Genomic DNA, 21,800 nt, shown 5'->3' with positions numbered 1-21,800 from the left:
GCCATATTTCAAAATGTGGAAGATTACCACTCGGGCAAGCTCTAAAACGTTTTCGAAAGGACGTGGGTTCTACACCGCCCCAGAGTACGCAGCTGTGTCTCTGCAAAGACACTTAATGTTAAGTTAAGGGAGCATCTGACTTGAAGACTAATGCTTCTCTGCTTCCTGCTGTCTGCTGTTGTATCGCCTCTGTGATTGCTGTGTACTGTATGTTGTCGAAATGAAAGCAAAAAAACGTTACTATTATTAATTATTAACAGTGATCTTTCATCAATAAAATTGGGAAAACTGGATCTTTGATTCTCCTCCAAACTTACTTTGGTATCAGTCATACCTCGCACCAACATTCAGTTCCAAAAATAGAGTTTTTGCTGGTTTTATGTCTAATCGATTCCTGGAAAAAATGGCACAAAAAATGGTAAAACTATATTTGCTTGCTGAATTTGAAGTTCAAAGAGACACTTCATTCCTTTGTAACTTTAATAAAAAAAAAAGAAATTAATCAGCAAGTACACTAAATAACAAACAAGCATTTCCATCTCTCATGCTGCTTTTTGGTTCTGGGGCAGTCGTTGACAGTTGCTGATGAACATTCCAAACTTCAGGAGGATAATGAGGGTTAGACGGCGCAAGTTGACCTTAGCGCTCCGATAGCTCAGTGGTTACGCGCTCGGCTCAAGATCACGCCGCGCTGGTTCGACTCTCGGGGTGTGCGCTTGAGCAACGCACGTCAAGGACTGCTCTCTATTCAGCTGTACCTAGTGAATGGAATAATTCCCCTGCAACAGCACATCAAAAATCGGATAACTTCACTCTGCCAACCTCGGTACCCGGCCCTGCGTCAAGAGCATCTACAAGTATGCAAAACTGCCAGGAATAACCTATCAAGGCTTTGTCAGTCCGAGGATAAAGATTCAAAACCAAACCAAACCAAGTGTCATCTAGATGATGTAGACGGCCAAGGCAGTAGGTACCACTGACATGGGCTGCATCAAAGTAAAATAGCAACAGCAAGGCATCAGATGGACACCAGTCACGAAGATAGACTAGGCCATCAGAGATGTCATTCACTGAAAGTAAGGCTACGGAGTTTTACTAAATTTCACCTTAAGACTACATTTCACCACAGAACTATCTGAAGTTCTCATTGTTTTTGTATATGTGGGTGAGGCCAAAGTTTTGGATCTTCCTCCAGGTGTTTTGAGTTAGATGATAAAAGTTCCAGCCAAAGTAATTAAGCACCATGGCAGCCGAATCTTCCTGGTACGTCTACTTTCACATGGTCCGACTTGGAGGCACCATATGGACCAACTGTACAACCTCGCCACACATCCTCGGAGGACCATGAGTTGAGAGAAACTCCAGCACAAGCGGCCGACTCGAAACGAACGAGGCACCTACTGTGCCGGAATACGGACCACACAATCCAGGAACGTCAAGACGCCGTCGCGGATCTTAGGTTTGTTTCAGACTTCAATTGTTGTTGTTTAATTCGGTTTCGCGTTCATTTTTCTTTGCATACAAAAAGTATCGTAGAGCTGTTGTAGTCTTGCTTACGTATAACCTAATTTTTATGTGTAAGATTACCCCAGTACTCACATTTTCCTGTACACTGTACACTCAGGGTGCAAACGTCCGTTTGATTATTCGTGCTGGGTCTCAAATCAGAGCTTTGTTCCGTACATCAGCTTTAATGCTACTGTGCGTCCTTTCACATTATATGTTACCTGCGGTGTAGCTCAGTTTAGGTGAGCCCACAACCAGCTCTGTGGCCGAGTGGTTTTGCTTTCGGTTTTAGTGCTGGTCGATCTGAAATCGATTTTAAGTCGAGTCAAACCTGGTGTTAAGCTTCGGCTGAGGAAATTAAATAATATAAGTAGGAAAAGTTTGGCATTCTAAATCTGTTGATGCTTTTCTCAAGCAAAATATAAATATAAATTGTATTGTAACTATATGTTGATTCAACCTTCAGTAACGATGAATCTACATAAAATGAAGATTATAGCGTCCTACTGCTGAATTGTCTGTTAGATATCGTTTTTCTTTCCTTTGCCTTCAACGCCCTGATCACGTGATCAATCGGATATAAAACGCGAGATGCTGAGCGCTTCTGCACAGTCGACAACTTGATTGGTCTGGGTTCGAATCTAGTGTTGGTCCAATTGGAAACATCAAAACCATAACTTGCTGTGTTGTATAAGTGGTGAGAATGAGTTAATTAGAACAATAATGTTTGAACCCCGTAGATGAGCTTGTACCATTGATGTTAAACGAGGTAGTTTGTCGCCATAAAAAAGAGATTAGCAAGCCATAGTCGAAGTTATTTTTGAAAACACCCATTTATGTTGGTTTGTTCAATGTAATTTTATATCGCTAGAGCTTGATTGGTCATGTTTGCGTTGATAAAGAAGCGAGATATTTATGATGCACAATTGTAGTTTTGTAGCATCAATCACCGTGCAAAGTACCATTTTGATTAACTGACTAACTGTTAACTGTAACAAAACTATAAAAATGTATTTTCCACAAAATCAAGAAACGAGCAGAACAACTTCAACTGAAGAAACTGCACGACCATTGTCAGGAAATCCTGGTAAGTTCATTTTGATAAATTCTCCAAGAAACTGTGTAAATATCGCATCACACCCTTGTGTTTGTGTGTAATTTCATACTCTCATTGTATGGTTGGCTGCCTAGCCGAGTGGTAAGAAGCTTCGTTCGACGTTCGAAAGAATGCAGGTTCGACACCGCTCAATTGCACCCTGTTGTTTTTTTTACCAAGACAACTTATTGACCATAGACAAACAAGACAAAGCAACCTTAGCTGGTTTAACATAATGTATTACACACAAAACAAAATATAGGCTATAACATAATCACTCAAACGTTTTCAACACCTGTGTACGTGTCGAAAACGTTTGTTATGATGTTATATAATTTATTTTGTATGTAATACATTATGTTAAACCCGCTAAGGTTACTTTGTTTTGCTTGTCTATGGTTCAAAAAAGCAAACTCTCAACCAAAGGTTTAACACTGATTGACGTGCTTGAAAGTGGATACGAAGATCAGCTTCCTTGCATTTCCATTTGCGATTGCAATTTAAATCTTTGTATTCTTAACTCTTCAACCACCAGACGTCAGCCTGAATACAATGAATGTTGCATAGCGGCGGACAAACAATCCAATGGCGACTAATGGGGAACAATAAGAAGATTGTATCATACCACATTTGAATATGTTGATTAACTGTTGATTATTTTCGGTATGATCTGCGTTTGTTATTTCTTTGAAGAGTTAATTGTTTATATGATTTGCGTTTGCATATGTATTCATGATAATAATAAACAGTTATAATTGGAACAGTTTCAATTATAATTAAAGTAACTTGCGTTCTTCTGGTGACTATAGGTTCAATTATGCTAATTATTTTAAACATGAACTAAGCTTTTGACATTTTAAAAATACATATCTGGAGCATTGTAAAAAGTGTTGCCATATTTCATTGAAACACAAACCTGACACAAACGCTATTAGCCTACTTGTGTTCAACGTTTTACTACAGTATGCTAAATTCAAGACACGGTGTTTTCTTACAGAGCAACCTCAGATCAACGCATTGAACGCTGACAACCGGCACTCCGGCAGTACCAACAAGCAAGCATGGAGGAACCATTTTAAAAGTAGGTGGGCCCAGATGCGCAACATTGGCCAAAAAAGTTACAAAATTGTTAAATTGCTCTATAACGCTTTACAAAATATGTCGATGTACACACAAATAAAAAGGCAACAATACACACACAGTTATAATTCCACCTGGGAGTAATAATCTGCAGCATTATACAGTACGTGCATATGTAATGATATCATTGTTTTAACCATAGATAATAATTATATTGATTGATAGATTGCTCCACCAATCACATGCATAACCACACCCACACGTGCTGCCCATCAATAGTGGGCTCAACAGAAAAGTTTAAAGATTGGATTTCATCATTGAGCTATCAAAGAAAATCAAACTATTGTGCTGTACTGAGTATCAAATGAGCGAAGACCTTTTTTTGCAACTCCCTCTCTGATTTGCCGTTTTTGCTACCTTTTCAAAGAAATTTGTTTTTCAAAAGTGGGTGGGCCAGGCCCACCCAGAAAATAAAATAGGTAGGCTCAGGCCCACGTGGTTCCTCCATGCCTGTCAACAAGTGGTCCAGGTTGACCAGCGCCAAAACATAATCAAGATTATTCTTCAACCCGAACAAACTAATGTCCCATCTGGAGATCAAGAAGCAGTTCCGGTCTTTGTAGTGAGCAAACCGTGCGATCACACAGGGCCCGCAAATTAGGGCGCCCGCAATTTACTCAGAAAATGCATGAATTTTTGTCATTTCCAATGAAAAACATTCAATTCGATTCACAAGCAAGTACCGGTATCCTTGAAGTCAGTTGCGGCTTTAGGGTGAGGCAAGTGCTGAGATTGTCGCGTCGGGCCACCTTAACAAGCTTATATGCTTTTAGGCCACCCACGACATTTCACCATGTGCCACATAGTTAACATTGCATTGTGACAACAGAATTTTGTTTTGTGGCAATTGCATTTAAATAGGATATGTGACTTTCAATACAAAACCATCGATATTATGCCATATATATGTAGTTTTAAAACTAAACATTAAAAGGGGCCGGATTTTGTAAACGCCATGCATCAAATTGCTCTATATTCTATGAATTCAGGAAACTTCACTCTTGTGAAAATTTAAATGTTACTTCCAGTATTAAACTATCATTATTATGTCCTATGCATGTAATTTTTAAAATCTAATATTGAGAGGCCCATTTTTTTTCAAAACGCCCTCTACCAAATGTTTAACATTGCTCAGTGACAACAGAAACCAAAATTTTCAATCTTGTGGCAATTGTATTTAGATACATGTTACTTCCAGTACAGTACCAAAATGTCATTGTTATTCCATAGCTTCAAAAATAACATTTGAGGGGCCTGGATCTTTTTAAATTGTTTCAAGTTGATTACCTAGTTACGCTACTGAATTGGATCATTGTCATTGGGGCCACAAAGCATATTGCGCACAGGGCCCGAAATACTCTAAGACCGGCACTGCAAAAAGGTTTGCAGTTTTAAAGTATTTGTTTGATTGTAAATATAATCTAAAACTACACAACTCTGAGTTCTGTCATAAATAGATAGTTTATGTTTTATCAGACTTTTGTGGTGTAAAGCTCTCATTGGTTATTAAGACAGCAAAGGATCAATGTTAGTACGTTGAATAAAAAAAACTTAATCTACTTCAATAACAGTGGTCTCCAAATTTACTGTAGTACTCAATCTTTAGTTTCAAGATGCCATTGTGTGATATGACTGCTCTTGCGATAAAAATAAACACCTTTTAGGATCATAGTAAAACTTTTCAAGGTTTGATTTTTTAAACTAAAGTAACTCTGTTATTATTTTATGAAATATTGTTGATGATATATCAGACATACAGTATGTCCTACTCATCATGCTATCCAATTTATTTACGTTTTTAAACTCATCTCTTGACAATGCGATTGGGATTCATTGACCTGGAGCATATTTTTTCTGTAAACCAAGTAGGATGTTCGGTCTATCCTTTTTTACTGTCTATCCTTTTAGGATGATTTTCAGGATCTGATTTTGAGTCGAAATTTAATTTAAAACAAAACAAAGTGATTAAATATCATTTTGAGTCGAAACAAAATGGAATAGAACTTGCACATCACAAACAATTCCTGCAATATTGACCTGTTGGACCTGGCAGCCCTTTTAAAGCAAAATTGAATGAAGGAACAAAGCATGTGTCAATGTTTATTTAATGGATTAATACATTTTATGAATATTAAATCTTTGCGACAACCTGGTGCAGAATCACTTTGACATTTATATTTTTGGCGCTTTTTGGCTCTGGGATACTTTTACATTCCTTTTCGAATTTATTGCAAAACAAAATTTCTAAACTCTAACTGAAGTTAAAGAAAACGAACTTTATTTATAAATTTGGGTTCTGTAGTTTGAGAAATGATTGTCTCAATCTGAGTTATTTTAAATTAAATATGAGGAAATTCCATGTTTCGTTAACAAATATTAATGTATATTTTAATACACATTAAATGGAAAAACCACCACGCTAAGCTCTTATAATAGTTATAAGGCGTTCAGTCTAGTCTGCGATTTACTGCACTGAGGAAACTTAAGGTCGAAACAGTGACGCCCTGTCTACAGATATGTAATATTGTAACTGTAGACAGAACGTCACTGTGTCGACCTTAAGCTCTCATCAGTGCAGTAAACGTTCACTAGACTTAAACGCCTTATTACTACATAAGTTATTCAGCGTGGTGGCTTTTTTCATTTGTGGTACGCAAGGAACCACATTCGCATACTTTCACCCATCTTGCCAGATTGCTCAAACTGCCGTGAGCTATGCACAAATATAAAATATAAATATTATAATTAAATTATAGAAATTAAAAGAAAATTTAAATAAAAGTGTATTATTATCACTCCTTTCGCTATAGCATACTGGAAAGAATAGGCGTTAAACCAGTAATGATGAGGTAGCTATCTTTGGTAAACAAAAAAATTAAAAGTAAAATAGAAATAAATGGTGCTTTAACCAAGCAAATAAACGACAAAATAGGTATAAGACAGGGCTACCCTCTCAGTATATTTTACTTCATCATCTGTGCTGATGTACTTACCTGTCGTATAGAGCAAAACCAACTTATTAACGGATTTCTCTTCTCAAAGCTGACACTCAAGGTTCAGCAGTATGCAAACGATACTACATTCATCACAAGAGACCTTCTATCACTGCAAGAAATCAATAACGAAATAGCTTTATATGAGATAATGTTCGGCCAGAAAGTGAACCAGACAAAGACCCAGATCCTGGCGTCTCAATGCGATCTAGCCTACTAAGCTTGGCAACGAAATACGGACTGAATTAGGAAAACTTCAGTGTTGTTTTATTGAGTTCAACGATGATTGTCTGACAAAAATGATTTCAACGTTTATTCAATGGAATGCCAATTTAGAACAAATGCAAATTTGAAAACTTGACCTTTTGGTGTTTAGATCCAAACAAGTGCTTCAGAAAACTGAAGGAAGCAACTTGCCAACTTTACGATCCTGAATTCGATGTGGATGTGTCGAGGTTCGACAATACCGCATCGAATTTCCCAGAAGTTTACCCTGAGCTTCTGTCAGTTGATTTCTATGAGGGAAGATTCATTCCCAACGACGACCAGTATGATCCTAAAACCAGACAAATTGAATTTAAGGAGTCTGATAAAAAAGTTTCGATTGATCAATTAATTTCTCGATATCAATCACAAAAGTTCATATCAATCGTCGGTTACCCTGGAGCGGGAAAGACAACGTTATCAAAGCGCCTGGCTTGGCGCCTAGATCAAAATGAGGACTTTCTCGTTTTGAGGATACCTTTCATGAGCATGAGTGAATGCGATGACAAAAAAATAACATTAAGAGACTTTTTGCTCAGAGATGAAGATTTTGACTTGGAGAACGAAGACAAATCCTCCATTTTTAAGTGGATGAAAAAGCACACCCGAAATTGTTTTTTAATCTTTGACGGATTCGACCAAGTGAACTGGAATTTAAGAGATAGGCCTAAGGTAAAAATATTTGACTGTAACCCAGTATTCACTACCCAGGAGCTTGTGTCGAATCTGTGTCATGGTTATTCTTTGCGCAACTGCCACATTGTATTCACCTCACGACCACACGCCATGCTTAAAATTCCTAAAAAATGCCGCCCAAAAAAAACATATTTTCTTGGAGACTTAACGTCTGAAAACATGAATATCTTATTTGATGCTTTAATAAATGACGAACAAAAATCAAGTGAAATTTTGAACAAACTAACTGTAAAAACCCCTCATCTAGAATCCATATGCCACAATCCTTTAATGCTACAATTATACTTGAGAGCTTCACTTGGTTCATCAGATGAAACTTTAAACATTCCAACAATGACCACAATATTTCAAAGGGTGCTCGGAAACCTCAGATCAACAGAACACACAATTTTTTTAACAGATGAAATTGTTGTTAAATTATCAATAATCGCGTACAACGCAACAAAAAATCGAACCGTGTTAATTACATCTGAAGATCTTAACAAAGAAAATCTTTTAAGTAAGGATGTGCAAGATATTGCCGTGGCATTATTTGGTTCAAATCGAACGTGTGGGCTTTTGGAGGGTAACCGACGATTGTATTTTTCACACCAAACTTTTCAAGAGTTTTTTAGCGCTTGGTACATGGTCCATCAAATGTCGTTAGATAATTTCACAACATTTGTTCAAACCAATTTACTGGTCGATCACTGGTCAGTCGTTGTCCAGTTTTTATCCGGGCTTCTATTGGATCCATGCATCAAAGAAGGTAAACATGTTTTATGAACAAGAGTTTTGTTATCCTACTGAAATTAAAAGCAACGATGTTTGTCTAAACTTTGAGATTTTTTTGATCAAATTCTAAACTAATCTACTAAATTATTATTTTTTCTGTGTGAAGTTTTGTACAAGATGTTAGAGTGGTACAGAGACTAGATATGAAAGTGCTGCTCTTTTTGCCTTGCAACTGTTGCCATATCACAAAAGCATTGACAGTGGTGACATCGACCATACTGTAAAATATAGCTACCGATCATCTTCTCGTCATTCTCTTGGAAGTATATGTTCTAACAATTTTGTCAAGAGTTTAGATTCCACTTTTGGTGTTGGTGCAATACAAGATTAATTCGAATGCAGCAGGCTTGGGGTCCATTGGACACAAGATGTTATTATTTTTTCTATGCTGCGAACCCTTGCTTGAGTTTAATAATTATTATATTATCCTAAAGATCAAACAAACCTGTGAAGGGTATATCAATACGGCACCTGCTATATGTCCTTAGAATCGCAAAGCGAAATTTGTTTTTGGCTCTATTGGACCCCACGGTAGACAGAGAGTTAAAGAAGTGTAATACAAAAATGTTTGTACTTTTACAGATTCTTTAAAGTCGACAACCATCCAGTCACCTTCAGAAGAACCCGATGCTTCACCACTCCAACCACCTTCTCAGCAAACCCGACTATCTTCACCACTCCAACAACCTTATCAACAAACCAGACTATCTTCACCACTCCAACTACCTTCTCAACAAACCAAGCTATCTTCACCACCTTCTCAACAAACCCGACTATCTTCACCACTCAAACCACCTTATCAGCAAACCAGACTATCTTCACCACTCCAACCACTTTCTCAGCAAACCCGACTATCTTCACCACTCCAACCACCTTCCCAGCAAACCCGACTATCTTCACCACTCCAACCACTTTCTCAGAAAACCCGACTATCTTCACCACACCAACCACCTTATCAGCAAACCCAACTATCTTTACCACTCCAACCACTTTCTCAGCAAACCCGACTATCTTCACCACTCCAACCACCTTCCCAGCAAACCCGACTATCTTCACAACTCCAACCCCCTTCTCAGCAAACCCGACTATCTTCACCAAGTAAAGTATACTTTATTTTTGTGCATTGATTTAGCTTGAGTTTGTTAGTCTGAACAAAATGAAGGAAAAGCGAAATATGAAAATGCCATTACCTGTAAAAAAACTAAAGACCATTTCTTGAACATCCGACAAATGTGTAGAAAAGCAAAAAAAGATTACTAAAATAAAGTGTAGAGTTGGGACACCTAGATGATATGAGACCACCGAAACTGAGCACCAAACTTAAAGAGATAAAAGTCAACCTTCAACCATAAAGATGAGACTGATCACAAAGATGGTGAAGTAATCCAAACTCAAGAAGGAATAACCAACAGATGACATGAAAATGTATCAAAACTATACGATGATGAACGAAATAATGTTGTAATGTCACCAGCAAAAACTGATACTACAAAAATAATGGAAGTTGAAATTAGAAATGTCATAGCGAGCCTTCCAGATGGAAAATCAAGTGAGATGGATGAAATTCCTGCAGAACGTCTGAAACAATTGAGAGAAAGGAGATTGCAGAACATGACGAAGCTAATAAACAAAATATATCACACTGGTGAAGTTCCGGATGACTTCGCAAAGGGTATCCTAATCTTAATATCAAAAGTAATAAAAACAATGAGATATGAGGAACACAGGACTATTAGTCTGATATCACACGGCAGCAGAATTCTGTTACACAACATCAAAAGAAGAATAACCTCGATAATACAACAACCAATAGGTGAAAATCAAGTAAAATATAAAAAAGGATTCGAAACAAGAAATGGAATCTTTTTCCTACAAAAAATTGGCGAACGAAAAATGGTATAAGGAAACTACCTACATTTATATTGCAAACATCGATTATAATAAAGCATTCAACAGAATAAAACACACCAAATTACTAAAATTGCTTGAAAATTTTAAAGTTCCGTTCTTAGAAAGATAAAGCTTTGGTAGAGAGTTTGCTGTGTTGAATCATAGAAAAATAAAACAGAGTAATCTTAGCGGGTTTAATATCCTTTTTTACCCACAAAAAATATAAAATAATTAAGAATAAACTCAAACGTTTTCGACACGTACGTGTGTCCTGCGGTGGGATGGCGCAGCGGATAAGGCACTCGCTTTCCAATCATGCAATCCTGGTTCGACTCCCGGCTTAAGCTGGTTGTTGAAAATCACCGCTCACCTCTACCCAGGGTGTAATAAATTGGGTGGGCGTAGTTGCTGAAGTAAAGGCGGCCGAGAGAAAGGAACTGGCCACCCTACTCTCGTTAGTGCCGAAGGCTTAGTATAATGAGAACCTTATCTTCTCATCCCCCGATGCTTGGATCAAGTATGGGACTCACCTTTTTTTTTTACGTGTGTCCTCATCAGGAATTATTATATAATTGTTATATGATATAATTCTGCAATGTATATAAAATGAAAATCTTAAGATAAATTTGACTTTGCACTACAACTGTAACGACACTCTGGACTGAAAAGCACTAACTGAACAAACTGAACAAATGATATAAGAATGATTACGAGTAAATTATGCGGTGGGAAACAGATCACATGAGGTGTAAACTGCAGACATTGGACAAACAATTAGAACCCACACAAAAGGAACGATGAGCCACAGGCGAATAACTGCCGGTTGAGAAACGGATTATTACGTTTGATTCTTAAGGCTTCCAATATCTTAGTCTGAAAATCAGATCTGCCTCGAGACATGATTTTAAATCGATCAATTTAAAATCATCTCTCGAGGTAGATCTGATTTTGATTTGATTTGATGATGAGTTAGCATTAAAACACTACAAAAAATAGATTAAAATTCTATGCTTTTGCGATTGCAAACATGTTTAGTGCCGAATTATCTATAAAGATGAACACGCTAAAGCTTCAGGCCTACAAAAATTCACTTCACCATCAATAAGAAAGTTACTCATAGGTTGGTTGGTTTTGAATCTTTATCCTCGGACTGACAAAGCCTAATAGGTTATTCCTGGTAGTTTCGCATACTTGTAGAGGCCTTTGACTCAGGGCCGGTTACTGAAATTGACAGAGTGAAGTTATCCGTTTGTTGAAGTGTTGTTGCCAGGGAATTAGTTCATCCATTAGGTGCCTTTCAATGGATACATGTCGTTCACGAAACGCCACCACTTGATGACACTGAGCAAGAAACTGTCATCGCTTACTGCGCTACTCAAGGGCCTGGCAAGCTCCAGCTGGAAGCCTAGGCCTGACACTTTGCGTATAGCAGCCATAGCCCTTGTATATTCCTCAGCAGAGTACTGTCCACCTGTTTGATGTCGCAGTGCTCATTGCTACAACATTGATACTGTCATCAACAGCGCACACAACGTCACTGCGCACAGTGACTGGATGCCTGCGTCCCACACTACTGGAAAATTTTCCGATTCTTGCTAGCATCCAACTTGCTGAGTTTCTTCGCAAAGAAGCTACTCTGTCATTCGGTCAACGGGCATTGGAGCCTAACCATCTTTTCCACTACACAATCTTTGCTCTCCCAAACGAGCACACCTGTCGATTGAAATCAAAACAACCATTTCTGCCAGCCGCTCAAGTTCGGAACAACGAAGCTAATGATCAAGACATCTCTGTGGCTGAATGGGCTGACAATAAATAGAACTCTCGATGGGATTCAATCACTACCAGTCTCCACTCGTTCATCTCCGACGTCGACACCTGTCCCATCGGCCTAACACTACAGAGACAGACGTAGGTGTGCCTCAACCGTTTCCGTACGGGCGTGGGGCTTTTCCGCTCAACCATGCACCAATGGGGAATGGCTTCTTTTTCTATTTGTGAATGTGGTGCTGAGGAACAGATCGCAGACCACACCACCAACGATTGTATCACCTTCAAGCCACCTAATGGAGTGGAAGGTCTGCGCGTCTTTGGATGATGAAACCAAATACTGGCTGCTCTCTAGTAGCCTTTAAGCATAGTCCGGGAGCATCGTGAATCTGGGGTGGCAAAAGGATAGACCTTCGGCCCCAGAGGCTCACACGACGACCGACAAATGGAGAGCAGTCCTTAAAATGCGTTTCAAAAGCGCACACCCCGAGAGTCGAACCAGTCCCGCTTGACCTTGAAGCTGCTTCTTTCACGAAGTCATGCGCCAACCAACTGAACTATCGTGGCGAAATCAGGAAAAGCTATCATTGAAAAAAGGTTAAATGTTTTGAAAATGCTGTGTGTTAATTAGTCTGATATGACAGTCTGTGAGAGTTTCAATAATGTTGAGGTGGCAATTCGTATCTTTTATGCGGTTACGAACTGCACAAGAGAACGTTCGCATCGGTCAAAAGTTTAAACTATGCTTAGCCCATTTACGGCCGGTGTCCTTTTAAAAGAACATCGTTTTGAATGCATCAGTATTGCATCATCTTATTTTGATTGAATCATTTTGAACTTGCTAGTAGTTATTTAGGATCTGTTTTGGAAGGTGTTGATAAATATTTGCAAACAACGTACTTTTTCTGAATTTTGTGAAAGTTTGAAAATTGTTGAAAAATGAGAAGAGCCCGATGAAGTGAAGTGAGGAGAAACATGCACGTTTTATTGCTTATTGGTAATAGATATGAATTATGTTTCTTCATAGTTTGACACTCTATAATATTGTGCTTCCTACTACACTCTAATTTGTGTAAGGTTTTGCTTCTTTTATTTGTTTATTTTGCTTTATATTTATTGTTGCCTTTTAAAAGGACACCGGCCACATGGCCACATTTTTTTGGTTGTTTGTAACACTGTCAAAGAATATTGAACATCGTGTAAAAGCAGCAGATTGTGCCTATGGAAGACTTAACCATCGTGTTTTCAACAACCATGCTATACCTATCCGCACAAAAATTAAGGTCCTTCGGGCAGTCGTTCTATCCACCTTTCTGTATGCTTGTGAAACCTGGACATTATACTGCCGTGACATCAAACGTCTTGAAAATTTTCAGCTGAGGAAACTGGGTCAAATGCTAGGCACTCGTTGGGAAGATTGTCTCACCAAAGATGCAATCCTTGATCGCGCTAGGTTGCCCAGTTTCGAAGCCACCATATTGCAACACTGCCTTCGCTGGCCAGGACATGTCATGCGAAGGGACAACGAAGAGGGACAACTAGAGACAGGAAACCCCCCAGAAGACCACAAATGAGATACAAAGATCAGCTGAAAGTCTCCCTTAACCATGCGAACATTGATCTAGATTCATGGGAAAACCTTGTTAGTGACAGATTACTCTGGAGAAAAAGATTTAATAAAGGCACGGAAATTTTCAAAAAAAAGGATACAAAAAGCCCAAAAAAACGAACACTAGAAAAGCTAAAACTACCACGTCTCTCCCTCCATGCAATCCATACCCCCCATACAATGTGATATTTGCCCACGTCTTTTCCATCATACACTGGCCTCCAAAGCCATATATGACATCACCATCCAAAGCCAAATTTGATTTGATGACGAAACCAATGCTCAGTCACGAGCTGGAGCCGACGACTTTCAGTGGCGTATCGCTATGGTTTGTGCCGCCCGCGGCGGACCATGATTTTGCACCCCTGAACGCGTAAAGTAGGAACCAGTAAATAGAATTCGTGGTATTCAGCGCTCATCTACCACCGCTCTCAAACCAAACTTGACCAAGGTATAGAAATCAAGAAGTCAGCTTCATGCTGCACATTAACAAAGCTTGATTTACACAGTTTCTGGATGTGTTAATTTCTGCTAGACCTGATAGCTCAGTTGGTTAACGTGTGACTTCGTGAGCGAAGAAACTTAAAAATCAAGCATTTCTTGAGTAGAGGCCAAAATGAAAAAAATCGTTATGTGCCGCCTCAAAATGGCGTAAATGACGTCATTTTGTAATTCAGCGTTGAAAATCCATTTAGACACACAATAAGATCAAAATATAATTTGAGGTTATTTTTCCTAAAAGTTTATCTAAAAATAGACACCCTATTGTACGTAAACAGCATAGAGTATTTGCATATAAAGATACTAGTCTGGTTTGTGATAACATGAAGTGTGGTAACGAATGCTTATGGTGTACGCTCACAATGGTGACGATTGTAAACCATAATTTTCATAAAAATGTGATTTTTTTCAGGTGAAAAGTTGCAAAAACAGAAAATATTTATTTCAGAGCTGTATAAGAAAACTCGTAAAGTTGCTGCAAGTAAGTAAATGTTTTCACCGAGTCAACGCAGTTTTCTATACAAAAAATGTTTCACCAATTTCGAGGTAGCCAATGTTTAAAAGACTGAACCCAACATTGTATTGTTTGCTTATTTTAAGTGGTTTTAGTTTTCAAAAGTATTAAAATTTTAAGTTAAACACAATGGAAAACTGTAAAAATTACTAAGTGAATAAAAACAATCAGGTTCGGAAACAAGATTCAAACAACAAATATTAGATGTAGATATAAACACAGTATGCATAAATACGAGATAGTTGTTTTCAAGGATGATTGTAAAATATAATGAAAGCAGTTTTAATTTCGAAATTTAGATGCTAGCGAAACGCAATCTTTCCGCGAATTGAATTTGTTTATAATTGCCATGACGAAATAGCACATGACTGGGGAGCTGTGTTCCGAAAGAAAGTGCAATTCGGTATTACCACAGCTAACTCGCAGCACCAGGTTAAAACAGGTCGTTAATATCTACACTGTGAAGAAAGCAACGATCATGCTGCTAAAAGCGAACTCAATCTTTTGCACGACTCTATCAATGTTTTGGATAAAGGTCTTGCTAGAATACCCTGACCTTGACATAAAATCATTAAAAACTTTGCTGCCATTTGCGACGTTGCTTATGTGAGTCTGGATTTTCAAGAAACACACTGTAGGCTACGTGAGGAGCACATTGCGGGTGTCATTGAGTTTCATAATTACTAGATGGGAAAATCTCGTCGCAGAAAAACAAGCTTAAGATTTTCATTGAATCAATGTAGAAACAACTTAGCGAGCTGTAGCTGAATGTTTATTGCTGAACATTAATTGTTTCTTAAAGGCACATTTTTCGAGATAAAATTTCAGTTTTAAACCGGTCCGCAGTGAAAAAAAATGTTGCTGACCCCTGTCCTAGATCACACCTGTCAAAGCTACTGTCTGTCAATATCAAAATGTTTGTTATTTCACGAGAGTTTAATGTTGCATAGGGCCTATTGTATTCTCTGTTAAATTATTTATTTTCTCAGAAAGAAAAGTTTAAACTCCAAGCTATGTAAGGTCGCGCTCATACAACAGCATTTCCATTTTTTCCTTTACAATTACAAAAAGTCGCTAGACCAACTAGACGCTAGACTCTAGACCGAATGAAAATGAGTGAGTCTCTAAAGGTTCCTAAACAGACGTGGCCCCTTGCCTGCAATAAGCTACCGTCTGTGGCAGATTAAGATTTAGATTGACCTGATGAGGCTGTGTGATTGTTAAAGGCTTAATTCATCCCGTTCATTGTCCCAACCACAATTTAAAAAAATATAGAAGAAGCAGTAGGCTACCCGAAGCATTTGTCTATTACACATAATCAGATGACATAATCATATTCTCTTCAGGCAGTGATTTTAAAAGCATTATTAAAGTATTTGAAAAGTAGTTGCGCCATGAATTAATGGGGATTTGATTTCGGTTTACTTTTTTGTCAATCCTCAGTGGTTCTGGTTCAATTACTGTTGGACACCTTGATCTATGCTTTATCACTGAACTTTATTGGCCAAATAAAATTATATCACACGGCTTGCCAGTGTGATCATATCATACCAAATGGTCCTGCCCACACCATTAAAATTTAAGGTTGAAGGTGTCTGACATGGAGGCTTTGTATAGGGTCGGAGGAAAGAGGAGCGATTAAAAAAAAAAAAAAAAAAAAAATGTGTAGGTGTATACATTAATCCTACCTTGCAAATATACAGTGAGTATAGATACTTTTCTCAGTTTTAGGGGCGGCAATTATCACAATCGCCCCATCTGGATATGCCGCAGTCATGGCCACCTAAAGATATGGCCTGATTTGTCACATTTTGCAGAAATTTCCAGGTTTTTCTAACTTTGGGCAAACGTTTAAATAAATTTTTCTAAAAATTAGATTTTTACACTTTCTTTATTCTTTTCCTCAAATGATACAATAAGTTTTAACATCCTTACATGTTGAAAAACAAAAAAAATTTGATTTCGAAGATTTTAGTCAGACTGTTAATTTTCAATAACAGTCTGATTTTGCGTTTTTCAACTTACTTTTTCTCATTTGCTAATGGTTCCCCAAGGCAACAAAAAGTTTTATGTCATTAGGAAAACGCAAAAAGTAAAAACATCTCAGAAAATGTCAGTCAAGCACTAGCAGTAGCTGTAATCAAAATCTGCAAAATGTGACAAATCAGGCCGCATCTCCAGGTGGCCATGCCGCAGTATGTTGTATGTTTAGTTGATTTCAGAAACATGGTCCTGTGTTTTGCCATGCTAGAAAGGTAGTCACTACCTGGTCTAGCCCCCTGCATAAGTCAGTCGTGTCTGATTGAAAAAAAGTCGGATAAAAGCAGATTGTCACTTTATACATCGTGTGAGAGTTCAGCTTAATTTGCACCAGTAGAACGCATCATGTTATTCTAAATGCCTGGTGAACAGCCTCGCTCAACTTTCAGCATTGATTGATATTGTTCATGCATTATTAGGTCATAATGATGATGACAATGATCGTCTCTCCATCATTGCCATCAGCAGGATCCTGAGAGAAGGCAACGACGAGGAAGTGGTTGTGACCGCAGGAAGTCATTTTGATAGAGGAGAGATAAAGATGGAACCCTCCTCCAATCAGAATGACATCCATGCGGTAACGTCATTCCTAAAATTAATGCCAGCAAAAATTCGATTCCTGGATCTGTACGGATGCAAAATGACTTCCAACAAGTTTCGTTTGTGGATTGAGGCGATCAAATCGATGAATGGATCCGTAAGTCATGTTTAACTTTTAAACCAACGTTTAATTACATTGACCTGTGGTTGCATTAACATCAGTTGATACCTTGATCTAACGTTATATTACCTTGTTTTACCTCCTGAGTTCCGTTGAGATTCTGTTTTTAATTTTATTATTTTCTAACAATTCTTGTTGAATTTTTACAAATAAACAAAACATCACAAACAATAACCATTATTATTATTTTATTCTTGAATCTTTGTCACAATCAATGTGCAAAGCCTCGCGTCGGGCTGCTTTGCGTCTTGACAGAATGTGCTGTTTTCATTATGGAATTCTTGAGCGGTATGTTATTATCGGTCAATGACCAGTAGTAACCTCTAATTGTGAAGTCGTTGTTCTGCAACGTAATTCTAGATCATTCTGTATCTGGAACGTTCTGTTGTTTTCACAGTTGCCAATATCGTTTGTCATGATGTCACAAGGTTGTTTACGAATGGACCTCTGATTACGAAATCTGTATTATGTAACAGTCCTCTACCCCTACGTGACATTCTTTAGACTTCTTTGAACTTGCTTGTTTATGCCGCTCAATGCTACGTGACCGACGATGAGTTCGTGTGATGCAACACTACGTCACCTTCTCGAAGTTACTGGACTGAACAACCAACTATATAAATAGTGGTGTAGTTTGTGTAATGTATTATTATTATTATTATGGTGATTATTATGAGTTGATTATGAGAGTTGTGCTATGAGTTGTGGATTGGTAGTTGATGCAGAAATTAGAGTTATTTGAGAAGCCGTTCGTTAAAGCTCTTCAAGAAGTCAGATTATCATTTCACTAGTAGAATTATTCGACATTTAATTGACTGCTTTTCGGTTTAACCCATTAAACTACGTCATTGAACCTTTCCAAGTCTTTTTCCTGGTAAGAGATAGAAAGAAATCGTGACAATCTTAATAATAATTATTTGTGTTTAGATTGTTCGGATGAATCTCCATGATAACTTTCTATATCTCAGTGACGTCATCGAGGTGTTTGACAAAGTTGAAGAGGAAGTTTGGATGTGGAAATGCCTCGATGATGGTGATGGGAGGTCGAGACGTCCGAACAAGGAGGAACGAGCCAAATTGCAGGAAGCCCTAAATCGGTTGGAAAATAAGGTGAGGAATATTTACGTTGCAACCTACTTAAACCAACAAAGCGACAAAACCAACACCAACAATCCAACATACATCTAATGCACGCAGCAAACAACAGAGAATCTTGGAAACTTTTCATGCAAGAGGCACTCAATGCTTGGAATCAAGTGCGACAATAAAAGAAGAACTTATTATTTATCAAATTCTAAGCAATTATCAAATTGTTTCCCAGGAATCGTAAAATATTTTGCTTCTTTTGGTGATCGTAGCCTTGCTTTCCTACTGTAGACTACAAGGTTTATTACTTTATTATTCTATCGTTTATTCAATATCAATAAGCATTTAATCAACATCAATTTTTGTGCAACACTGTAGTGTTTTAGTGACTTGGCTGCTACATTTGATTCAGCAACTTCGTCTTCCATCAATAAATAATTGAAAGGATGTAAAGTATTCCAAGTGTGGAAAATTTTTTATGTCAATTATTCTTTTTGTCTCATACAGAAGTTAAAGCTGGTGGTTGGCAGACATGAAGATGATTTCAATCGTGTTTACCTCACCCACAAGGATCGAAATGACTAAAAGATTTTGTATTTATTTACTGTATTTGTTTTTATTTTACAATAAATTCATGTTATCCGTTGATTGTTTGTTTGTTTATTACATGGATTACTTGTTTGACGACAACAAGGGTATCAACAATAGGCGAAGTTCTATTAAGGTGAATTCAAGACAAATTTTTCATATTGTATTGACTTTGCTTTATCTTGGAGACCTAGAGACAGTAATAAAATCAATTTTGTTTCTGCAATTTATTCATTTTTATGCAAAAATTTCAGTAATGCATTCTAATCAATTTATTTTGTGGCTGTGTGGTCAGATTGAATTATTTTCAGGGTGTTACCAGATTAATCCATTATTTTTTTTTATTTATAATGAAGAATTTAATCTGAAAGTAACCGTCAAAATAGTCACATTGTAGGTAACGTCAAATTATTTGTTTTGTTAATCCTTAATATAATCGTTGTGCATCCTTATTTGGTTGACATTCGTCAGGCTGCATGGGTACAATTGTACTCATTTCAATTTTAAAATACGATAATCTGTTCTCAAGAAACCATAGAAACCCAAACATTTTTAACGCGTGTTTCTTTGCACTAGGAATATGGAGCGCTTGAAGCAACAATACTTTAACTTAACCAACGAAGACATCAAAATAAAAAAAAACTCTGGGGTCAACGAAAGCTATCCTTTCACTGGCCACCCTTCTCTGGCTTCTCCGCTAAATGAGATGTCAGACTGCAGTGGCCCTTTTCCACACGAGGTGCCCTTCTTCAAGCGGGCATCAAGCAGAAGCACACACAAATACAAACAAAGTAAAATTAAATTAAAATCAATTCTTTACCCAAACGTGCTAGTTCTCGAGCTTGACTCGCCACCTCCTAGTCTGCTCCAACACCAGCAAGAGGAGAGTTCAGACCGGTAGATAAGCTTGAGGCAGCCAATAACCATCATTTTATACACTCACAGATTACCATCTACACGATGGGTCCCTTCCGTCAGAGTGTCCCTCGCCTCCCTGGTATTTACCTTCCATGTAAGTATTTTGCAGTAATAAGGCAAACATATTTCGTTTCGAGGAGAAAATCTACAGGTTGTTATTATTTTGTTTTGAAATATTTGATATGAAAAAACTCGTTTAAATTTTAAGCCGTTTCGTTAGCATTCGAAACGAAATATACAAGAATCTCAAAATACAAAACGCTTCAAAACTTATGATTGTGCACCGCGTTCTTAAAATTTTAACAGTAATTGGCATCTTAAAATAACGGAGTACAGAATATGCTGATGATGGCGTATGAGCGATCTTTCCAGGCCAGATTGGAGGGCAGGAAATCTTCAGCCACTCAGCAGTTTCGTCGTCCAGGACCCTCAGACCATGCGCACCGTGTGGAGGCCGGTGGGTTAGGCAGTGGTGGATGACATGATCTGCGGTCTGTTCCGTGGCACCACACTCGCATTCTAATGAAGGAGCCAGGCCCCACTTGTGCATGTCCGAACGAAAGTGGCCGACACCAGTTCGCAGGCAGTTAAGCCTGACCCAAGCAAGCCTTGCGAGGGAAATCCCTGGTGGACGGGGATCGGCGTCGGGTATGAAGTCACGGAGCGTGGTGTAATGGTCCGGGATTTATCTTAGTACAGAATTTACAGGGGTTGCCGAATAATTTTCTTGGATAGGTTGTCAAATCAATTGACAAAAAAATAATTGGAAACTCTGATAACTTTAAGACGACCGCAATTTTTGAAACACATAGATCCGTCCTACTTTCTTTTTCTATTATAATCATGCTCACTCGGACTACAAAACAAAAGAAAAAAAAGGGAACTATCACGGAATGACAAACTTCAACGTTCAAGGGAAACCAGAGTGGAACAAATTAAAGCTGATTGAAAGCGTTTGCTAGTGATAGTGCTAGGAGGTAGGTAGGAAGCTAGGAGGCTAGTAGGAGGCCTAGGAGGCTAGTAGGAGGCCTAGGAGGCTAGCGAGCTAGTGATAGGAGACCCACTGCCACAGCGCAGATAGGCTAGTGATCCCAAATTACTCACTAGCTGGGTCAATCCTAAGCAGGACACACGGCTTAGCCACATTTGTCCACGAGAAGCTGAACTGGAGACTGGTTGAACAATCCCCTTCAGACTCAGAGATTGAATGGCTAAGTGTGGACATCAACGGCTACAAAATCGTAAACATCTACAAGCCACCTCCCTCGCCATTCACTCCGACGGCCATTCCAGTGTACCCCCATCCCTGCCTCTAAAGAAAAACCCGGTGGCGCGCCCCCCTGGTATGGACCTGCCTCGGCCGACTTGGGTCAAGCTCAACAGAATCCGAACCGGAGTCGGTCGCTTCCATTCCAACATGCACAAGTGGGGTTTGGCTCCCTCACCGGCCTGCGAATGCGGCGCGGAGGAACAAACTGCTGACCATGTCGTTATCGAATGTCCGATCTATAAGGCACCAAATGGAACGCATGGTATAGCAACGCTGGACAAAGCTACACTCACCTGGCTCTCCATCTCCTGCCCTGAAATTTGATTTGATCTAGTCTCAAACGAAAGAGAGAGAGTGAATTTAGCTCTGGTTTAGTTGTCAGCTGCTTTAACAACTTCCATCACAAGTGAGTGTTCGTAGTCGA

General features: G+C 38.5%; 1 protein-coding gene across 1 annotated transcript; it reads left to right on the top strand.

The window, feature by feature from the left end:
- The first annotated feature begins 2,514 nt into the window (after positions 1–2,514).
- LOC145771246 (uncharacterized) lies at positions 2,515–19,248 on the top strand. The gene is made up of 8 exons (XM_082582982.1): positions 2,515–2,593; positions 3,600–3,683; positions 7,112–8,443; positions 9,052–9,567; positions 14,652–14,720; positions 17,213–17,490; positions 18,442–18,624; positions 19,108–19,248. Exons 1-8 carry the CDS (start codon positions 2,515–2,517, stop codon positions 19,183–19,185), a joined length of 2,619 nt encoding a protein of 872 aa, XP_082439108.1. The 3' UTR covers positions 19,186–19,248.
- Positions 19,249–21,800: the final 2,552 nt, after the last annotated feature.

The sequence above is a fragment of the Aplidium turbinatum genome, chromosome 5 (genome assembly GCF_918807975.1).
Source record: "Aplidium turbinatum chromosome 5, kaAplTurb1.1, whole genome shotgun sequence".
Taxonomy (NCBI): Eukaryota; Metazoa; Chordata; class Ascidiacea; order Aplousobranchia; family Polyclinidae; genus Aplidium; species Aplidium turbinatum.
The sequence above is the reverse complement of the archived record's forward strand: the minus strand, read 5'-3'. Positions and strand labels throughout refer to the sequence as shown.